The 22,942-nt window shown below is 37.5% G+C and overlaps 2 protein-coding genes across 5 annotated transcripts; one reads left to right on the plus strand and one right to left on the minus strand.

Moving 5' to 3' along the window:
• The first annotated feature begins 679 nt into the window (after positions 1-679).
• LOC131787388 (neuroendocrine convertase 1) lies at positions 680-22,209 on the plus strand. 4 transcript variants are annotated; one of them, XM_066164509.1, is made up of 16 exons: positions 680-922; positions 1,657-1,815; positions 2,230-2,328; positions 3,200-3,304; positions 3,630-3,758; positions 4,162-4,229; positions 4,329-4,417; positions 5,067-5,248; positions 5,602-5,817; positions 6,649-6,749; positions 17,394-17,497; positions 17,745-17,862; positions 18,220-18,536; positions 18,803-18,898; positions 19,917-19,979; positions 20,670-22,209. In XM_066164509.1, the coding sequence occupies exons 1-16, from the start codon at positions 911-913 to the stop codon at positions 20,870-20,872; spliced, it is 2,061 nt and encodes a 686-aa protein (XP_066020606.1). In that variant the 5' UTR covers positions 680-910; the 3' UTR covers positions 20,873-22,209. The 4 variants fall into 4 exon arrangements, with proteins under 4 accessions (XP_066020606.1, XP_066020607.1, XP_066020608.1 ...); XM_066164510.1 differs by having other exon boundaries at positions 19,917-19,949; XM_066164511.1 differs by having other exon boundaries at positions 19,920-19,949.
• On the minus strand, positions 14,391-16,334 carry LOC131787389 (melanocortin receptor 4-like). Its single transcript, XM_059104503.2, has one exon. It carries the CDS (start codon positions 16,122-16,124, stop codon positions 15,165-15,167), a length of 960 nt encoding a protein of 319 aa, XP_058960486.2. The 5' UTR covers positions 16,125-16,334; the 3' UTR covers positions 14,391-15,164.
• Positions 22,210-22,942: the final 733 nt, after the last annotated feature.

Below are 22,942 nucleotides of genomic sequence, written 5' to 3' on the forward strand. Positions count from 1 at the left end.
AGAACCAAAACGAGCCAAAAAAGAAAAAGGCAAAAACAAAAGGGTTATAGAGAGAAAATTGACATGCAGTATATTAATCTTATTCTTAGTTCAAAAATCTTTTTTGAAAAAAAATCTGAGTTCGAAAATCAAATTAATCTGATCAAATATGCTCCTATGACTGAAATTCAAACAATTTTAAACCCCCCCCCCCCCCCCCCATTCATTTAACGAAGAAAATTCGGGTAAATTTGAAAATCACAAATTTGGATAGCGGAATAAAGATTTTGTCAGTGGAAAGTTGATCGCATTTTTACGCGAAAGAAATTAGGGAATTAAGTATATGAGTGCTATGATCTATCGTCTATTTAATGGAGATCCTTTCCGCAACGTCAGTACGTCTGTACCGGTCAGTCAAGATCGGGCGTTACGGAAACGAGGAAGTTTTAAAAGATCTCGAGAACTAAAAATTGCTCTAATTCAGAATTCAAAAGAAAGACATATTTGAAAAGGTAACCTTAAGAGAATGCCCTTTCTGTAAATTTTTTTGGGAGTCTAAAAAAGATTTAAAATACAATTTCGAACAATTTCCAGAGGTCTCGTTCCAGGTTTCAGTTCCACTTCCACTTCCACTTCCACTTCCACTTCCACTTCCAATTTTTCCTTTTGCATTTCCTCGTTTGGCCGCTAAGCCGCGATTAAATATGGCGGCCAGTGATGCATGTTCAATGAGAAGGGATAATGACGATCATCGTTTTCTCTCCGTGCCTCCATACGTTACTATGGAAGCGATGAACTGACGATGAAATGCTTTGCTTTTTTTCCCAAAAGACGGAAACGAAAGGAAGTAATAAGCTGAGCTCATGCAGAATGAGCTGAGTTCGAGGTTGAGGACATTCAATGATAATTCCAAGACAAATTTTATGTTATTATGATGAGTAAGGTAATCTTTTCCCTGTAGACATAGTAATCTTAGATTCAAGGTTAATTTCACTGAGAGCATGTAAGGCTCTGTAGATGTGTCAACGGTTTTTAACTTCGAGCACACTTTTTAGTAAGAAAGAAGCCAAATTATCGATCACGAAAATGACGTGCACAAACTGAAACAACGAGGTTTTTCCATCATCACACTCTTAAGTTTCATCTCTCTTGAAGGACTATTTCTTTTCTTTTAAGGATAGGCCTGAAAATTTTAAAGTTTTTGAAAATCCTAGAAGGTCACAGCTGTGTGCTTTCGCATGATGTTTAAACAGCTGTATCGTAAGGTTATTGTCTGAGAACTTCACCCACTCATTTCATGACAACACGAGCCATTGTTCATATTTTATAACAGTACGCATATAAAATTTTCTTTTGCATTTATGTATGGTAGTTACTCGAAAAAGCTACTCGTATAGAGCCGCTGCGTTTCCGTATCTCATCTCTTTAACTTCGCTGATTTAAGGTATTCTATAAATCTAACTTTTCATTGGTTCAACAGTCATTGGCTCATGACCTTGTTGTATTACTGTTGTTACAAAATTAATTACCTCAGTGTACTTGCTGTTCCTTTAGTGGTTTTGAAATTGATTCCACGCGGTAGTGAAGAACAAAAGCACAAGTCAAGGTTGACTGAATTCCAATTTACATGGTGGTCGACTATACCAGACTTTTCCTTGACATTTTTTTTCCTATCAGATGGCATTCTTAAAGCTGTTTATTCTTCTGGCCTTGCCATATACCTGTGTATCAAAGAGAGGATTGAGGTATACTAACACTTGGGCAGTAAAGATTGATGGAGATATTACCACTGTAAAGAATATTGCTCAAAGGAATGGATTTAATTATAAAATGAAGGTATTTTTTACAGTCCTAAAACTGCAGGGTGATATGATTTACACACCAGGGCTCAGTTGTTCAAAGGCCAATTGGCACTAACCCAAGGTTAAATTTTAATCTGCATTTATGTATTCCTCTGTTCAAAAGTCTTTTTGGAATGATTTCTTTATTCTTTTTAGAGAATCCAATAATCAAATTGTAGATGAAAAGATTCATACTAAACTTTCTTTTACAGCTCTTAGATCCAATAGCAGATTTCACACTAACCCCAGGCTATCTTAACCAGGCTTTGAACAACACGACTAGAAAAATTACTAAAAAGTCAAACAGTAAATTTTAAAAAAAATTGAAACAGTGATTGTAATTATTACAAGTAATACCATTGACTTGGTTCTCTGATATGCTGTCCTCCTTTTTTTGCCTGATTTCCAGCTTTATTCCAATTACCATCTTTTTGAGCACAAGGATCTTCCAAAGGTTTCCTCACATCCAAATCACATTCACACAGATGGTCTGAGCCAAGAACCAATGGTGGGCATATTAATTTTTACTTTTTCCAGAATTTTTGGCTGCATGTCTTAAAATTAGATGCTACAGAGAAAAATGTTATTTGTGCTTCAAGTTCAAAGGGCAAATTGAACATAGTCAGAAAAAAATATGTGTAGCACTCTGTTCATGAAGACAAAATAAAAAACCATGTTAGGAAAGAAATGGCCAAGTGGAATTAGACGTGAAGTCAGTTTTATTAAATGATAACGATAATATTCATGGTATTAGTAGTATAAAAATGATGATATACAATTCTAATGATAATCTTAACACTTGAACTCCCAGATCAAATTTTTACTTCTCCTCACTGTCAGCCATACAATTCTTATAATGTTAGTTCAGAGAATTTAGTATTGGATCAAGTAATTATCCCCAAATTGACATTTTCTTTATTCTCATTACTCATCTGGTTGATATTGTATTGGTATTGTAAAGAAAAATTCTGTCTTGGTCACTCATGGGAATTAAAGAGTTAATTTTATCATTAATAATGATAACTGTGTATTGTGTTTGAAGCTGAAGGTAGTCAGTGTTCTGACACACTGATTATAAACACCACAATTGTAATAGTAAAAGAAAAGGAAAAGAGTTAAAGAAGTTGTGAAGGTCAATAAACTTATGTATCAATGTGTCCAAGAGTTTGGTATCCATTATACAATGACTCCTTAAGAAGTATTCTATAAGTTGTAATCACCATTCTAGTTTGAAACATTATTTTTGATTCCAAGTTTCATGTCTCTTTAATCATAATGAAAAATTACATCGGTGGTTAAAAAATTAAGAAATATTAATTTTGTAATTAATCACTGTGTCCAAATGTCCATTCTTACTTGATTGCATCTCATGGGTGTAGGTGAAGTGGTTTGCCCAACAAATAAGGCAGAAAAAGGCTCTCTATGATCAAGCAATGTCTCTGTCCTTTAATGATCCAAGGTGGAGGGACCAGATGTGGTATCTGGTGAGTATAAAGCGATAAGAACTTCACATACCATTACAAATTTATTCATATATATTTTGTTACTTTGAGGGATAACAGCTATTTGTTAGGAAATGTTCTATTAACTTTACTATTTTTCATTTTTCAAAATTTAGATGTATACCTGTGGTGTTTTTTGTCTTTTACTGGCCAGAAAAAAAAAAGCATTTGGTTTTGAACTTATCACTGGATTGCTAAAACATTAATGTATATAATACTCTTAATAACAATTAATAAGTAATGCTTCTTATAAAAAAATATTAGTATCATGACAATTATTGTTTTAAACAACTCACAATTTTAACAGAATCCTCCTGATGGCAGAGGAATGAATATTGACAAAGTGTGGCAACAGGGTGTAACTGGAAAAGGGATTGTTGTTGCAGTTGTTGATGATGGCCTACAACAGTCTCATCCTGACCTTAAAGATAATTTTGTAAGTCTTGGTTTTCTTGATGGAAGAATGTCTTTTGTTTGATGTGCATTGGATAGCTTTTTTTAAGATAACTGTTATGACAAAAAGTGCTGTACTATATATGGGATTAGCTTGTTTCAGGTTACAAAATATTTATTGTTACTGAAGTACTTTTCTTCAGATTATGGTAGGAATATTATTTAATTGTTTGTTCTTAAGAAAAAACAAAACAAAACAAAAAAAAACAAAAAAAACTTCCAGACAGGGTTTAAGTAATTTTCAGCTTTTGGTTGATGTTTTACTTGAAGTCAAGTTTTACAGTGTTATTTTGCCTTTATTATGGTCTTTGTTGTTAAATATTTGCATGATGTTTACACATTTTATATAATAATTAATAATTTCATTATTCACAATCTTTTTTCAGGATCCTTTAGCAAGTTTAGATCTGGTTGATTTTGATGAAACACCTGATCCAGAGGGGAAATTTTCAGGGTATAGTTGGTTTTGATGAACTTAAGTTTGTCATTTTGTCAGAGGTTTGGGAAAGGTGTTTATTTAAGTGAAGTGCTGATCAGAAATATTCTCTCATAGGCATGGTAACCACTGTGCTGGAGTGATTGCAGCTTCTGCTAACAATACTGAATGTGGTGTAGGAGTTGCCTTTGACGTCAGCCTTGGAGGTAGCTATGTAATTAATTATTTAATTGTTAACCCTTTAAATCCCAGATGTGACTAACATGTACCTTCTCCCTATGATATATATACGTTTTCTAGCAAACGGTTAATGAGAATACTAAAACTTATCAGAAGAAGTTATCTTGATCTTATACCAAATTCTCACCACTAATTTACAAGGAATTGTGTAGCAGCAAGAGGAGAGAATTAACAATCAGATCTTGGGAGTTAGAGGGTTAAAGCACGCAGAGCAATGTTCAATTGAGTATCAAGAGTAATCCGGGATTGTATGGATTTTGCTTTACTTCGCTCTGTGATTGGTCCAGAAAACTTACGCCACTCTCCCAATCAATCGGATGGAAAACTAAAACTAAACCAATCGCGACTTGGTCGCCCGCGTTTCCCCGCACTTTAGGTAGTCTGGTTGTTTTTACTCTGAGTTCTCGTGGGCTCTAAAGAGTATTTTTCTTTTCCTGATTTGCCGTTGTAATCAGGTTTGGTTTTTACAGCTCTCAATCAAAAAGCACTTCAATCTTGTGTTTTTGCAACGTAACGTATCTACTGAGTTGATGTATTTTTAAGTACAGCGACTCGAAGTGAATTCATAGTTGCTTTAACAAATATTTCAGTCGATGTATTTTCACATCTTTGCAGGTATTCGTATTTTTGGAGAAGAAGACGATGATCCAACAGATTCCATGGAAGCACTAGCTTTAGGATACAAGCGGGACTACATAGATATCTATTCATGCAGTTGGGGTCCAGAAGATACCGGGTGGGACATGGAGGGCCCTGGCGAACTTGCAAGAGGCCAACTGGAGGAAGGGACCAAAATAGTGAGTATCTGAGGGATCTCCCTCAGTCTCTCCAAGAGACGAAGGCGAAGGATGCTCCACTGACCTTTAGTTAATTCCGCGAAAAAGTATTTTTCTAGTGGCTAATAGCTTGTCGCAATATTACATTTGCGTTCCACTGCAGCCCTGCGAGTCACTATCACTTGATCTTTTAAATCACGGTTAACAGTGCACTTTTCATTCATCATTTATATCATAGTTTCGTATTTTGAGGGCGTTTCATCGTTCATAACAAGCTTTTTTAAAACAGTTTACTATTAATATATATTTTTATTGCTATGTACATTTAAAATTTTTATAAAATATACTAGTGTCTTGTCACTCCTTATGGCTAGGGTCGACATGGCAAGGGATCAATCTTTGTCTTTGCCGCTGGAAATGGAGGACGAGAGTATGATAGCTGTGCTTACAATGGATATGCCAACAGTATATTTACAATAACAATATCTGGAGTCAGTAGGAATGGAAGTATCCCTGGATATGCAGAGAGGTGCTCCGCTGTGATGGCTACCACTTACAGCCAGGATGATGCGGAAGGAGTTGACTCAATTGTAAGCATGTCTGTCTTTAGTTAGTTAGTTGGTTGTGGCCAGTTGATTCTCAGCCTAACTTGGGTCGCGAGATTAGTCATACAGGGGATCTCGAAGTTTCTCTATGAATGGATGTTCCTATATGTCTTCCTGACACTGTTTACAGTGTTGAGATGAAACGTTTGGCTAAATTGAAGTTGGTTGAGAGTATGGTTTTGTTGAAAAACAGCTTTACTTTAAGCAGGTCTTCGCTCTCAGATCCCACGTAAAATTAAAACGGGTGTGTTGGTTTTTAAGAGAGGGAGAGAAGAACTGAGAGAGCTGGAGAACCAGGAGATTAACTCTCTAAGTAAATTCCAGGAATCAAACGTTACTATAGGAACAGGCGGTCTGCCATGCCTGCTCTCTTATCATGCTGTCTGCCTCTCTCCCTCCCCGCCACACATTCGCACACACTGGACAGATTTAGAGCAACCACTCTTTGCAGCAAAAACGAACGGAAAAATGTTCGTCTTATTCTGCTTACTTTTGTTCTTAATGTGAAATAAACCCGACAGAAAAGTGTAAAAAAATCATCGTTTCTACAACCGGCACAGTGGTTGGACATGGGGTTTACGGCAAACGTTAAAAGGAACAATTGCTTTTTTGGCTCGTGACTTCGGCCTCTTCTGCCAATAACCGAAAATATTTGCATCAGACAATGACGAAAGGTTTTTTGCTCTTGCTTACAGGGGTCAATTCTAGAATTCTAAGAAAAGTAACTGAAATTATTATCCATCTTTGCCGTTTATCGTAGCTGTAAAAAGTTATGCTTAAACTCTTTATTCTCTCTCCTACGTGGTTTTCCTTCAGATTACTTCAGATCTTAACGGCACCTGCGCATCAACATTTGCAGCCACCTCTGCAGCGACTGCAATGGCTTCTGGGATCATAGCGTTAGCGATGGAAGTCAAGTGAGTAGATAGAACCGACTGACAAGCATTCCGTAAGTACCTTACTCTGCCTTATTATGGCGATTTCTCAGCTTCAATTCCTCCATGCTTCCATGCTCCCAAAGCTTGGATTTGCGAGTGTAAATCGTGTCGTTCCTCGCCTTTCTTACATGCCTTTACGGTGTGCGTGACGACTATTCCTTCCAACTCTCGCTCTTTGCCCACCCACGCCCTCCCCCTCCCAATCTTTTGGTTTCGATCTCACGCACGATGATGTAATGGCGGTGAATAGTCTCGTGCCCAGACTTTCCACGGCCAAGCGGTTACATATTTCGGTTGCAGCTGCACGTTAGGATCTGGCTACAAGATTAGGCGGTGAATTATTTACGATGACAGTGAATGATACCTGATGACGGTAAATGATGTGTAATGACTGTGAATGGACTGTAAAGTCGGTGATAGCTAGTCACGAAAAATTGCAGTTTTCTTTAAGAGGCCATTAATCAATTTCGAATGTATGACTTTAGAATCGTTCGCCTCTCGTTATTTTTACTTCAATGCGAAAGCCAGCGACAGTTACCTATTAAACTAAAACTTCGTTGAGATCGCACCATCCAGAGCTCTCAGAAAGCTCGATCAAGGGAAAGTTAAAAAAAACTAGTTACATTTGCCATATGAGTAGGCGTGAAAGGATGAAGAACATTCGTTTGCCGCTGGTTTTGTTTTGTTTGCTTATTTTTCTTCATGTTGAACAGGTGTATCCTCATTGATTGAAAAGGTTGGAGAAGTTTGCGTCTTAATGTAATTTTCCGTAGAATTGCGAAATGTGAAGGGGCCACAGTCACGTCTTTTCAAAACCAATGTCTCAATTATTGTTAATTGAAAGGGTTTGTTCTTCTAAATGGCATTGTACCCGCACTTTATTGATACAGTCAAGGTCACGTAACGACAAAAATTAATTTCAAGGTCTGAATTTGGCGGCCTTCGTCTAAGCCGAGAAAAACAGGAAAAAAGTTGCAGCAATTTTTGTCAAGTTTAATCCTTGCCAACTTTGCTAGTCCCACCCTCCTTTTGGCTTTCCTCTAATTAAACGAAATCCTACCTTAATGGAAGTCGACTGCGAGATGTTTAAGAGATGTTTAATGCATTCAATACCCACTTGGTGGGGGGGGGGGGGGTGGGGAATGGTGACACAAAATCGCCGCAGAAAAAGGCTCATTTTTCATCACAACGCCTAATGCGCCATATAGTTTGAAAATCTAGATAATGTAAGCAACACAAAAATTCACGATAAAGTAAATAACAGAGCGCTGTCTAATTTTGGTTCGGAAGTTGTATCAATGTCTTGGTACGTCGCAGAGGAAGATCTTTTGCCATTATTAGTTGTAAGTAACTCTCATAATTAGAATACAGACATGTGGCGCACAAGGTTCATAGAAAAAGCGCACAAAAGTCGTCTTTACTCGTGAAGGAAACTTTTGGCTTGGCCAAGCAACATAGCGTTAAATTTGCAGACACGGCTACAATTCTGGCAGGTGAATTTGAAATCATACATCCGGCCCTATTTCTTGGTTCTTACTTCTTCCGCTTTCCGTCTTTGAAATATAGGGATAGAACTACATGACAGTGATAAACATTTTTTTTCTTTTCGTTAGAACGTTCAATTTTGCAGTTGTGGCTGTATGTTCTTCTTTCATTTTCTCTTTTTAGCCCCCAAAGTTCTTAAATATGTTCTTCAGTTTTTCTAAATAATATTGACTGTTTTTGATGTTGTTTTTGTAGCACTTATACATTTTGAATAGTAAGAAATTCGACTTTAACCTCATTCGAACTTCAATTTGCAGCTTTTGAATAAATATCCACTTCATTGAGATTAGAAGAAAAAGTCCCTCAAAATAAACGCAAGATCGGATATTTCTGTGTTTTTAGCTCGATAAAAATGCCGGATAGAGATAGGCCATCCACTTTTGGTGTACTTCTGCAGATGGAATTCTTTTTTCAGTTTATTTTGAACAAATGGCCCCACAGTAGGTTCTCACAAACAAAACAGAATTAAAAAACTGAAGCTCGCTGATGTTAGCCTGGAGAAAGCCATCTGTTTAAGGCTATATAGCTAGTTAGAGGTATTTTATAAATTATATAAATGGGCAGAAAGCTGATATAAATTGTTTGATATTGGAAAGGAATGAGCCAACTTATTGCTTCCACGGTAAGCCATGCAGCTGTCAGTATTTTGCAAATATCCTCAAATAGCGTGACCCCAGTCCCTTATCGTTTCGTAAATAAAATGATTTGAGACTTGTTGGACCCTCAGGTAATGCTGCTAAAAAACAAAACTGTAATCACGTTTAAGATGTTGAATTATGCTTTTTGTAGTCTCAAGGGGAAAACTTTTAAATTCTAATGTGGGGGCGGATGATCTCGAATGAAATATCCTGCTAGCATGATTGGAAATTTCGAGTTCATAGAAAATGAATTTTTCAATAAAAATCCTGTTGAAAAAAAAATTTCGGCTCGTACGTTATCACTCCTAATTTCATGGTGATATGACTTCAAGGTGATATGACCCGGAGACTATCTCTAGATTATTTTCATTCAAAAGAGGATGAACTCTTGATGTAAATAATCAGTAGAAAAGAATATGTTAACCGTTACCAGGTGTTTTGAAAGTCATAAGTTGATTTAATTTTATGAAATTTTTACGCAATTCCTTCCAGTTTATTCTGACCCGAACCCTTTGAAGCATGCTGGATTGATTATCGCGGTTACAATATCTTTCTCAGCTTGGTTTAAGTCAAATTTAGTTAGTTACGATTGCAGTCGAAGTCAGTGTTTTGAATGAAACATTGTTCGTAATTAGCTTTTTGCGAAATGTTATTCATTTGGTGTTTTGTTTTTTCACTCAAGCCCCTGATGTAAAAAGTCCTCGGCAATATCTCCACCCCATCCACCTTCCCAAATTAAAACCCCAACTGCTAAAACGCTGCCTGAAAATCTGAAAGTTCGTGGTAGAATAACGGGTTTTTACCGAACTTTCCATCGTCACGCTTAAATCCAAAACGCCAATTTTGTGCTGTGCCTTTAAACTTGTCTCCATTTTACAACTTTATTTAGTGTCAGTTCTGTAAAAATGGTTTATTTGAGTTCCGGATGCCCTTTGAAGTACTGCAGAAAAATGTCGTCGTATGTTTGCCAGTTTAAATTGACATGTAAAAGAAGTAATTACCACGAAGAAAAAGCTAATTAAGAACATTTCTAAGACTTGAATTTTGGCGCAAAACGCCGCCGTTTTTTGGTGTACATAGATAAATTTATACAAGAGTCCAAACTTACGAAATAATTATAAACAAAGATAACTGACGGAATACAAAATATTCAAATGGTCCAAACGCTTGACTTTTAGTATATACCAGACAGGTGAATATCACACACACACGGTTTTTTCGCGCGCTGATTGGCCGGTTCGTAAGCGATTAACAATTACTATTTACCCTCAAGCAGACGAAAAGACAACACCGTGCGTCAAGAATTTAATTCCTGACCAATATTTTGGTATGTTGTCATAATTGAACCAATCTTTTGGTTTCTGTGTGGTACGTATTTGATCTCATTCGGTGAAAATGATCAAGGTGACCTCGGCACTTCGCAACTCGGTACATGTTCACCGCTATCCACCTACACTTCTGTGAATAATTGTCAATTATTAGTATGGCAGCGTGATGTTTCTAATTTCTCAGTCTGCGTCTTGAATTGTAAATTCTTAGGCGCCAAGATGTCTGAGCGCGGAGGTGATGTTTCCAATTGGAAAGGAATTGTGATTTTAAGGGTCTCTCCATTTCAGAGTAGCCCATAAATTGGAAAATATTTCTAATACATGATTTATGATGTTGGCAATATAAGAGGAATTGTGGCTCCAAGGCCCTTTCCATTTTTTATCCAATCCATAAAGTTAAAAAGATAACAAGAAACATTCATTATGCAGCTGTTAAGTGTTAGATAACAGCAAGTTATGAATACCCAACGACAAACAGCGGAAATAATTGGTGATTTGACCAATATTAACTCCTGTCAATCAACAAATGATCCGCTTTTGACTTGTACTTCCCCGGCGTTGCGGATGTTTAAGGGAGATCATAAGATCAAGATTTTCGGCGAGAGTTTTTAAGTGCGATCTTAACATTTAACGACTCAGAGAGAGGAGATAGGTTTCCACTTTTGATATAAGTTAATCTTTTTCCTCGAAAGATTTGATAATCAATACATTAATAACTCTGAGCTGACATAAGTTGAGAACCACCGAAAAAACCATCTATGGCGAACATCACTGCCGAAGATGAAGCTAACACAGTCAAGACAGAAATCTTGCATTATATAAGCAGTGCTCCAGGTGGCGTATCTATTTTTCTCGCAGCTTTAAACATAGTTCTCGCCATCGTCGCAACTCTGGGAAATTCTCTTCTCCTGATTGCACTGCGTAAAGTCATGTCAATTTATCCTCCAACAAAACTTTTTTTCCGAAGTTTGGCAGTGACTGATCTCTTCGCTGGTCTTATCGTGCAACCAATGTACTCAATTACTCTTATACCAGGGATAAGCCACAAGAATCTTATGTACTACAGCATCCAAGTAACTGGCATCTCTGGCTCAATTCTTTGCACCGTTTCGATTTTGACTTCAACCGCAATCAGTGTGGACAGGCTTCTGGCGCTGCTTTTGGGGCTGAGATACAAACAGGTTGTAACACTGAAGCGCACACGAGCGGTGGTGGGCTGTATTTGGTTACTGAGCTGTTCAATGGGTGGATGGAGGTACAGTAATTGGGGCGCTGAAGCTTCCAAATTCACGTTGTTTGTTTTGATGCTTCTGTCCCTAATAATTTCCATCTGCTCTTACACGAAGATCTATCTCTACCTACAAAATCAACAAGCTCAGTTACACGCAAAAAAACACCGTGTGATCCATCAAGAGCCAACATCAAACGGAGGAGAAGGTCGACTAAATATGGAAAGATATAAGAAGTTGGTTTCTAGTATAGCATGGGTACAGTTGGCTTTACTTCTGTGTTTTATTCCCTTTACTGTTGGGAGTATGCTATTCACACACAGAAAACTAACTGGTGTGGCCACTGGAATAGCGCATTTTTGTGTATCAATCCCATATGTGCTGTTTAACCCAGCTCTGAACCCGATTCTTTACTGCTGGAAGATCAGAGAAGTCAAACAAGCCATGAAGGAGACTGTCAGAAAATTAAACTGCTATTTCAAGTCAAGCTGGTCCTTTTTTCCATCGAGCATCACTAATACCACCCGAGCTTAACTTAAATTCTGACTGTGCATGGCGTCTTTGAAACATATCTAGCACCATAAGGTGACACTGTGGATCCAGTTTTGACATTGAAAATCGAATTTCGAATTTACTATTCTAAAGCCATCCGGAAACAAAGTAGATTAGAGGAAATTCAAAACCATTCCGGTATAATGCTGTACAAAATTGACAAGGGACAAAACTTTAAAGAATAAACCGTAATTCAAAATTTGTAGATATAAATAAGTTTAAATTTTTAGAAATTAAATACGTAAATATTAAAATACGTTAACCGTGAGATTGATATTGATGTTGAATATTATGTTTAATTTCATGTAAAAATTTGATGTGGAAACAGAATGTTTGAACGATGACATGCCATGTGAAGTTTTCAGGCCAAAAGTTATAAGCTGAATACTTCCGCGACAACATAAAGTGCGCGGTAATAACATGTTACAGAGCAGATGCAGCTGTCTACCTGTATATTTATTTTCAAGACTTTTTCAGTTATTCAGAATAAGCTCAAACGCATGGGCGTATCGTTGACCGGCAATGTTTTCTGGTTTAAAAAAATCTTGAGGATACTTTTCAAGGATACGCAACATTTTCGGGAAGAATTCTCGTGCGCTGCACAATTATTTAGTGTTGCATGCTAATTTTGCCATAAAAAGCCGACATTTAAAAATTTAAATATTTGTCCATTTTCTGCACACATGCGCAATTGGTATTTTTGTCACCAGCGTGAGTAAGAGTGAACTAAAATTTATCATTCGGCGGAATCGAACGTCAGATCTTCCAGACAGACCACAGAGAACTCGAGGGCGAATCAGGTCATATCATGATATTCAAATCTTGTTGAGAAGTAAATAGATGCAGACAAGCACTGAAAATAAAGCAATAAGGATTGATATTTTACCACATTGCCTAGTCAGGATTTGTTGACGGTAATTCGTACCTGATTTCACGCGTCGTTTATTTTCAGCTTAATTAAGGGCCTCATATGATACCCACAGAATTTTCAAGCGTTGCATCATACTGACCACAAACTACTTATACAAGTATTTGATAATTTTTTCATTCTATAAAAGTTACGATTAGCTAAAAAATGGTGTAGATAAATTTGGTTGAAGACGTGCATAGCCAATAGAAAGAATCCGCTAAGTGATCGAGGGTCAAATTAAATCGTCTGTTTCCAAGTCCACCACCATCGACTCGTGATATTGATATGAGAGGATCGTTGCAAAATGACGGTAACTGGTGTCATTGTTTCCAATTTTTTTTTACTCTAGAGAAGTCACGACTAGCTTAAAGATAACTGATGTAGATAAATTTGGTTAAAGACTTATATAGGCAATAGAAAGAATCCATGAAGTGATCGAGAGTCAAATTAAACCTTCTGTTTCCAAGTCCACGAGCATCGACTCGTGATATTGATATGAGAGGATCGTTGCAAAATGATGGTAGCTGGTGTCATTGTACTGTTTACAATTTTTTTATTCTAGAAAAGTCATGATGAACTTAAAAATGATTTAGATAAATTTGGTTGAAGACGTGCATAGGCAATAGAAATAATCCATTAAGTGATTAAGGGTCGAATATAACTTTCATTTTCCCAAGTCCACGACCATCGTCTCATGATATTGATATGAGAGGATCGTTTCAAAATGATGGTAGCTGGAGTCAATTGTTTACACTTTTCTCATGGAAGGAATCATGGGCTCATCCTAGGAAATGATGCGAAAAGGCTTTTGGTGACGAGTTGTACAAATCGTTCTTCCTAAACACAACGTGCCCAGAGCTCTAGTTGAATCTTTACATCTCGTTTGAAATATTTATTAGACGTGAAAACGAAAAAAATCCCTATGAGAACCATCCATGTTAAGTTTATTTCATCTTATTGTAGATCTGATACAACCGGTTACAAATTCAAGTTCTCCTCTTCCTCATTATATACATTTTCGCGTCCAATTTTTGCATTTACTGTTAACGCAAATTAAGCATGCAAAGCTACATTAAAAAAAAACACTCTCCACTCTTCTAACAGGCGATCGATATTGACATTAATTGTAATGTGAGATATTTCCCATAGCAAAAATGAACATGTCCTCAGATATCTGAAAACTGATGGAGCTTATCTTATCGGTGTTGAGACGGGTGGAAATTATTCAATTTATTTATATTTGTATGACTGAGATGTAATCCTCTCTCGAGCTGTTATATGCACCCCCCGCCTTACAAACTTTTTCTAAGAAGATAGGGGACGGTTATTCAGCTGCTGATTCAAACTTCCTGTGTCGCTGAATATTTAGTAGTTCTCATTATCACCCGGCGATCTCGAGAAAGCTCTTTTATGATGAGTCATCATTGTTTTCTGTTTATTATCAATGTTGTAAAACGAAATCTAAAATTCAACATCTTGAATCCAACACCGCCAAAGGAGACTAAAACTAATCAAATTTCACATTTTCATATCAATGGTTAACACCACTTTTAACTAATTTTCCCTCAATGAAAATGCCTAAAATACATTTACAGGTAAACAGTTCAAAGTTTTTTAATTTCGATTACATTTGAAGACACTTCATGCATCACGAAATTAGCAGGCTTCTATCAGCCGGTTTAAGGGATTCATTTCGTCTTTGAAACACGCATTGCTTTGCAACAAATATTTACTTAAACTGTACAAAACCGACGGAAATTGTTGTTTACTTTATGCTCTCTATGATTTGTCTTTTTTTTCGAAAAAGTCTTTTTAAAGAGTTGACAGGGATTTAAAAGAAGAAAACATACAAATTATTATTTACATTATGCCCCCGATTAGTTGTTGGTTTTTTTTCTCACAACAAAACATACCTATTCTCAACTGTTTATTTTCACTCGAATTTTTAATCCGAATTTATGCTTTAAAAATTTGGCTTTCGTTCGCTTTCTTTGCCATCGAAAACGGTTTTGAATTTAGTTCTTATGTCCTCGTTTCATGTGACGTTTGAAAACGGATTTTAAATTTTATTTTTATCAAAAATAACTTTCCATTAAAACTTGGATTAAAATCGCCTTATGGTGCCAGAGATATTTCAAAGACGCCATGCAAAGTCAAAGCGTAAAGTGAGGTTTTATGGAACAAAAAAAAACCTAGTGAGACTTAATACAACAAATAACTTTTCTGATAGTCTCCTTCATGGCTTGTTTGACTTCTCTGATCTTCCAGCAGTAAAGAATCGGGTTCAGAGCTGGGTTAAACAGCACATATGGGATTGATACACAAAAATGCGCTATTCCAGTGGCCACACCAGTTAGTTTTCTGTGTGTGAATAGCATACTACCAACAGTAAAGGGAACAAAACACAGAAGTAAAGCCAACTGTACCCATGCTATACTAGAAACCGACTTCTTATATCTTTCCATATTCAGTCGACCTTCTCTTCCGTTTGATGATGGTTCTTGATGGATCTCACGTTCTTTTGCGTGTAACTGAACCTGTTTATTATGTAGGTAGAGATAGATCTTCGTGTACGAGCAGATGGAAATTATTAGGGACAGAAGCATCAAAACAAACAGTGTGAACTTGGCAGCTTCAGCGCCCCAATTGCTGTACCTCCAGCCACCCATTGCACAACTCAGTAACCAAATACAGGTAATCGCCGCTCGCACGCGCCTTAGAGTAACAACCTGTTTGTATCTCAGCCCCAAAAGCAGCGCCAGAAGCCTGTCCACACTGATTGCTGTTGACATCAAAATAGATACGGAGCACAAAATTGAGCCAGAAATACCAGTTACTTGGATGCTGTAGTAAACAAGATTCTTGTGGCTTATCCCAGGAATAAGAGTTATTGAGTATATCGGTTGTATGATGAGACCAACGAAAAGATCAGTGATCGCCAAACTTCGGAAAAAAAGTTTTGTTGGAGGATAAATAGACGTTACTTTACGCAAAGCGATGAGTAGAAGGGCATTGCCAAGAGTTCCGATGATGGCGAGAACTATGTTAAGTGCTGCGAGAAAAACAGATAAACCATCCGGAGCACTGCGTATGAAGTGTAACACTTCTGTGTTGACTGTGTTAGCTTCATCCTTGGCTGTGATATTGGCCATGCGATGTTTTCTCGACTAATCTCAGCTCAGAGTCGTTGTTGATGATTTTTCTTCAGCATCACAGAGACGAAACATGAACTGAAAAGAACTAATCGAAGACCTTTTTCGCTTCGAGTCGTAAATGCAAATATCGCGTCAAACCATTATTTAAGTAATGGTTTTTTTGACGGGAACCAAAGAGACAAAAACCAGCAGAGAACAAGGGTGTCAAACGAGAGTCGCAAAACGACAAAATAGTGACGTTTAGCATCCTTTATTTAAAGATGAACAATGCCCTGACGTAGTTCTTAAATACCTTAAAGGGCATCAAACTGTCAAGCCCGGTCCGGTCAATTACAACGCAGCACGACGAACAGTTTAGCAGATTTAAAATATCTGTCGGTGATCTACAAAGGCGGAGTATTGGTAGAGCATTTTTGAGATGGAACATCTGTTTGAGTGCACTTCTTAATTTGGTATTGATAGCCATTCCTTATAAAATTGTGCTGAATGTGTAGGTTGAGTGATGTCTTATATAGTGCAATTCGATATTGACTTTTTCGCGTAAAAAAAATAATAAAGAAGAAAGAAACACTAGTTATTCTTAACGAAACAAAAGGGATAGTAGTCAAAAAATGTTCTTCAAAAGAAGTCAATTTCGGGTATCGTTTGAGATTCAGGCTGTAACGAAAATCTTCGCTTTTGGCTCTTGGATTTTCCAGTTCACATGTGGTAGTGTCTTCCAATTTTTTTTTGTTTTTTTTTTGCAATCTTAAGTATGAATTCGATTCAGAAAAAGCGGAAACCTTTATCGTTCGGGTGACAACTGGTAACAACCTGAGGCCTATTTTACCTCCACTTTAGACTGAGAAATGACTCGATTTCTTTGCAATTTCGATGTTTTCGCATTTGCTTCCCAGCTGTAATGTCTGGTAGAGAAAAGCAAAAAAGGGAATGGTATTACCATAAGTTATCGAACCAACGACCATCATGCTCCGATATGGGAACTTCAATGTGACGTCACTTTCCGTAAGTGGCACATTCGTTTATCGAGTAAACACAATAACTTGTTTTCAATGTGGTGCGATAAGATAACTCTTCTTTGTCACATTAAGGGCACCTCGAAGTTCAAAATTATTCACAATCGTATGATAGTGGTTCTTTCGTTTTAAATCAATTAGGGAATAAGTGGCGGGGGGGGCAGTAGAACACAAGTGTATTAGAAGGTGATTGAAACATCGAATCTCCCTTTTTTCCATGTCGCTAAAGTCATATCCTCTTTGTTTGCAGTCCGGAGGTCACGTGGCGTGATATGCAGCACCTGATTGCTTATTCGTCCAACCATGATTTGCCTCGTTCTGATGACTGGATGCAAAATGCTGCTGGGCTCTGGGGTGAGATCATCATTTTACCAAAAAGACTGAAGTTGAAAAAAACGTACCGTGAGGAGAATCAGATTTATGATCGTTTTCACCCCCGAGTCCCTTGTGAAACTAAGAATCTCGTACCCTTAATTTACAATTTTGCAGTCGGATGCTTCTCCAACTGAGCTACAGAAAACTCTTTGTTTAACCAATTATATAGTATTTAACGTTCGCCCAGAAGAGTTAGGATAAATCATATGCTCATTATCGTTTACAGTTAGTAGTTACTTTGGATTTGGACTCATGGATGCAGCGGCTTTGGTAAACTATTCCAGGGCTTGGCATACAGTGCCAGAACAGATCAAATGCGAGATTCCTCGGCCCAGACTGAACAGGTAATAATGAATTTTACCGAGAATTTTGCCATGATTGCACCTCTACCTTTATTAGGTTGAGCATACTGAAAAAGACTGGCTTTGCTAGCGGACAAGGTGAAGGGTGCTGTAGATTATTTTAGGACCTCCCTAATCGAGCAATCTTTTGATTTTTGTACTTTTTTTTCGGTTGAAAAGCTCAAATGAAAGTTCCACTTGTCTTTTCGAAGATTGTGCACAATCAAGTTAAAAAAAGCTAAAACACATGAAGCAAAGAAATCTGTCGGGCTTCATAGCCATATCCCGGTTATAAAATCAAAGGCTATTATGAATTAAGGTGTGAAACTTGTCACAGTAACTGATGCTTCTATTTTGCAGATTTTTGGGGCAGTATGGCGACACGGAAGTGACTCTGAACGTGTCCAAATATAGCTGTGGTGGCGAGAACACCATCCAGTACTTGGAACACGTGGTCGTTATAATTCAGGCCAGGTTTGACAGGCGTGGTTATCTTGAAGGGTATTTGACCTCGCCTCGAGGGACCACATCCCAGATCCTTCCCTATCGTGCAAATGACGTAATTGCGACAGATTTCAATAATTGGCCGATGCTCAGCCTGCAGTTTTGGGGAGAAAATCCTGAAGGGACTTGGAACCTAAGGTTCAGGAACCATTTTCCAGCCCACGGATTTTCAGGTAAGAGGGCTTTACTGATTCCTTAGCACAATTGCAGGAAACATCACAACAAATTTTTGACAGCCACTTCAACATCGCGATGTTGTGGTGAATGGAGCTAAATACCGAACCTTGGTATTACGACCCCCCTTACCCCCCCCCCTCTCTTTGAACGCTGCACAGAAGCAGAAGGTTATGACAGTTTTTGCTACGTGAACTACACGTCTTGGATAAGCTGCTAATCTAATTAAGATTGCTCTATTGCTTTCTGTTTTTACATTTTTCAGGTTATTTGTTTAATTGGACCCTTGTTCTTTACGGAACGGCTAGTGATCCGTTGGAAAAGAATCTTCATGAATCAAGACCTTTCACCACGAGGATAAGTGAGTAGATGCCCATATACCGTACACTTTATTCCCAAAACGTTGGCCTAAGAGTTTTACGACTTGAGTCATCAGTGAAAAAATTACAAAGAGTTATTTTTGGTGACTGTTCGTAAGCTGTTAGAGTGATCCATCTTTCAATGACAGGTCTCAAATCGCTTTACAAACAGTAAATGCATTCACTGATTTTCTTAGCGTATTTTTGAACAGTTACGGTGCCTGTTCCCCACCTTTTTCTTTCATCATTCGAATTAAAAGGAGCTACGTGAGTTTTTTATATTTCAAAATTTGCTCTCAATTTTTTCCAAGAGTGTCATTTTAAATCCGTTTTAATCTTGGCTATCCGAAACATCCTTGTTTCTTTTTGGTTTATTCTCACATCTTCAATGTTTTTCTTTCCTTGCAAACTGATTATTTTTATGATGAGTGGCAAAAGTAATCGGCACGCCTCCTCTAACTAGGAGGTCGACCACCCTCCACTCAACATATTAAACGAAATTATTGTTATTTGTCTCCAATAAGTTACATGGAAGTCCTCTCCCCCCCTTCCTCCCAAACAATGTTGCCTAAAATTATTGAGAATTTTGTTGAGATCAGGCATGAAATAGGAGTGAGGGTGAGAAAAACGAAAGCTATCGAAAAAATCATTAAGTAGTAGAGCGTGCTCAGAATCTTGCCACTCATTTTATTTCTATTAGAATATCGTCGCATAGATTCTTTGTTACTGTATCTTATCTCAAAAGGAGTCCTCTCCTCAAAAACAGCGATTCTTTTCCTTCATGTGGAAATGATTTCTCCCCCTGCAGACCCTTTTTGAATAAAATTTTTACTCAATTGCTTTTACGAAATAAAAAGTTTTCTCCTTAAGTGTTTGGACCATAATGTCTGGAGGGATTTTTAATTGGAGAAACTAATATTATTTTGCGAGTGAAGTTAAAGTTTACTTTTTTTTTCCTTAATGTTTAGGGATTGAGGTAACATGCTTTTAATTGATATTTTTATCCCCTACACATGTTAGCAGACGTGACCACAAGTACAGAAGCCATGCCAGGTACTGTTGCTCCTGTTGCTCGCCATGAAGGTGAACATGTCAGCTTTATTTTTTATTGTTTCTCCAGCGTAATAGAGATACATCGTTTGACCCGTTTTATTATTGGCACTGCCTCTAACAAAATTGCCTGACCCCCGTCATTACCTTGTGCATAACATCAGTGACCGATTATGAAACAACAAAATTATGTGCTTTATTAAAGTTCGCAAGGCAACCAGGTGGACAATCAGACATGGTTTGATGCTACTCTGGTTAAAAGATTTAATGCTTGTAACCGAGAAGTTACAATTCATAGACCTAACGTTTCGACACTCTTGTCTAGTGTCTTCTTCAGGGGTGGAAGCCCGTAATGAAGGCACTAGACAGAAGTGTCGAAACGTTGGGTCCATGAATTGTAACTTCTCGATTACAATCGTTAAATCTTTAAATCAGAATAGCATCAAACCATGTCTGATAATTATGTTTGTTTCGGTAAAATGTTACTGACGAGAACACTTTGACGCCTATTATTCGAGAAGTGAATTTCAGTCAGGAATTATCCTGGAAATATCTCCCAGTTTACGCCTGCTGCAAATTCCCAGACTTTCCAGACAGAATAGATAAAAGTATCCAACTACAAACACTCCTTTACTACCGTGACCCGAATAAAGTCAATCTAGTCAATGTTTTCTTGTGCATCGTGTCATCCTCGTGCTTAATCAAAGTTTTGTTGTGTTACAGGCTTGTCTAAGACAGAAATAGCTTTGATCAGCAGCGCCGCCGTTCTTGCTTTGATTATTGTTATTTTAACTCTGGCTTATTGTAAGTTTGGAGTTTGTCGACGAAAATCAGGGGCCGATGAACCATCCAACAACATCAAATTTTCAGCATTAAGTTGCACTTCGACAGAAGCTGTAAGGAAAGAATCTATGCAAAGTGTTTAACTGAATGAAGCAGGCAAGTTATCTCCACGTTCGGTGACTGTTTCTACTCTTCACAGTACGTAGAGGAAGGAATGGCACAAAGACAAAACGTTTGTAAACCGATCTCTCAGTGATACTCTTGAGGACGAGTTAGGTCTTGAGAAGATTTGGAAATGAATCAGAAGGAAAACGGATTTCCGAAGTGAATATTGGTGGTCTAGTTATGACAGGAATGAGGTCATTATTACAATGCATAGCGACAAATGTTAGTTATAAAAAGAAAATCAAACGAGGAAATATTTAATGATGTTACAGTTGTGATTTAGCGTCTAGGAGAAGCTGGTGAGGAGAGATATTCGATAGATAGATAAATAATCTTTATTTACCCACGGACAATTCATCAGCTATAAAAACATTCAAATATATAAACATACGTTAAATGGATAAGATACCATAAAAACTATACTTAAAGCACAAACCTAACTAGAGCTGCTTTCCACGAATGCCGTGCCTGAACGTACTTCTTTAATTAAACGCTTAAATAACCCAAAGGACTCTGCTTGTCTTATGTCACGAGGAAGTCTGAGTCTGTTCCAAAGAGTGGAGCCACTATAGCTAAAGCTATTTTTGTAATAGTTTATGCGCGGCAAAGGAACATTAAGCTTATTCTCAGGGTCTCTTAGGTTATACGTAGTTTCTCGTCTTTCAAGTTTAAGACATAAATAGTCTGGAACTAAACAGTGCAAAGACTTATAGACCATTGTGGCTCTTTGTATTTGCTGCTGAGAAGCTAGGTTTTTTCCATCTCAGGAGCTCAAACAATTGACCAGCATCGGCGTCATAATTTGAATAAGTCAAAACACGGGCTGCTCTGACTGTTTTGTAGCTTCTGTACCTTGTTCTGCAAAGTTATCCCGCAGTTTCTCCAAACAATATTACAATAGTCAAAATGTGGCTGAATCAAAGCTTGATATATTAGAACCAAAGTCGCTCGAGGGACAAGGTGCCTTATTCGTTTTATAGCCCCAATGCCAGAAGCGACCTTCTTTGTTGGTTTAGCGATGTGACTGCTCCAATCGAGTTTGTTATCGATGGTCACTCCAAGTGATTTTGCGGTGGTAACCTGGCTGACTTGATTGCCATAAATTGTGATCGTCGGAGAAACTGCGAGAGTACTTAATCTCTGCCATGAACCGATGAGTATAAAATCGGTTTCAGTCATATTTAGAGTAAGTTTGTTCGCTCTCAACCAATTGAGAATATATTCAAAGTCTTGACCAAATTCGAGATCAAAATAAAATTTACACCGAAGAGTTTGATTATGAATTGCTTGTTGAAATATGCTGTGGCTGATTTGGATGACTTTACCACTGAACATCTACATTTCATAATTTTCTGAATTCGTGTAATTCAGATTCAGATTGCGTTTTTCATCCATTGGAAAGTGTATGAAAGTGATTTTACTCGTGATAAGAGTACAATGTGAGGTGCAGATGGCTTAATCTATCAGGTGAAAGGTATTGATGTGTTGCTGTCATCGCCATCAGTGGAGTTCTTTCAATGAAAAGATAACAACCCCTTGTTTCTTATTTAAGTAAAACACGAACGCTCACCTTCTAACCACTGTGAAATACTCGTAACATTAAATGATTTTCGTAAATAAACTCCCGGTTACTAAATTGTTTAAGGAAACTCCTAAGTAACCTGAAGGGATTTCAAATAAAGTGGAACGTCACTTTTAGGCATAACTAATTCTACATATTTCAAAGGCACAAATAAATCTTAGTGTCAAATATTTTACCTTATACTGGATGTACTGGAAATGAGATTTCGACTCAATCAGCGCCATCGACTTTGGTGGAACACGATACGGCCTAAAAGTTAGCATCCAAAGAAGTCAAAGAACCTCACGAGCTGACCCTCAGTTAGGAGGTCTGGATTGGAGCCCTGAACCGAGTCCTAAGGCCAGAATATTAGACCTCTCAAGACTGGTAATAAACCAATTTAGTTATTCGATTAAGGCATTTACCCCGAGAAAGAGTTTAGGGGGCGATAGCTGAAAATATATTCGTGTAGATTTTCAAACGAAGT

This window comes from Pocillopora verrucosa, chromosome 3 (assembly GCF_036669915.1).
Source record: "Pocillopora verrucosa isolate sample1 chromosome 3, ASM3666991v2, whole genome shotgun sequence".
Classification (NCBI taxonomy): domain Eukaryota; kingdom Metazoa; phylum Cnidaria; class Anthozoa; order Scleractinia; family Pocilloporidae; genus Pocillopora; species Pocillopora verrucosa.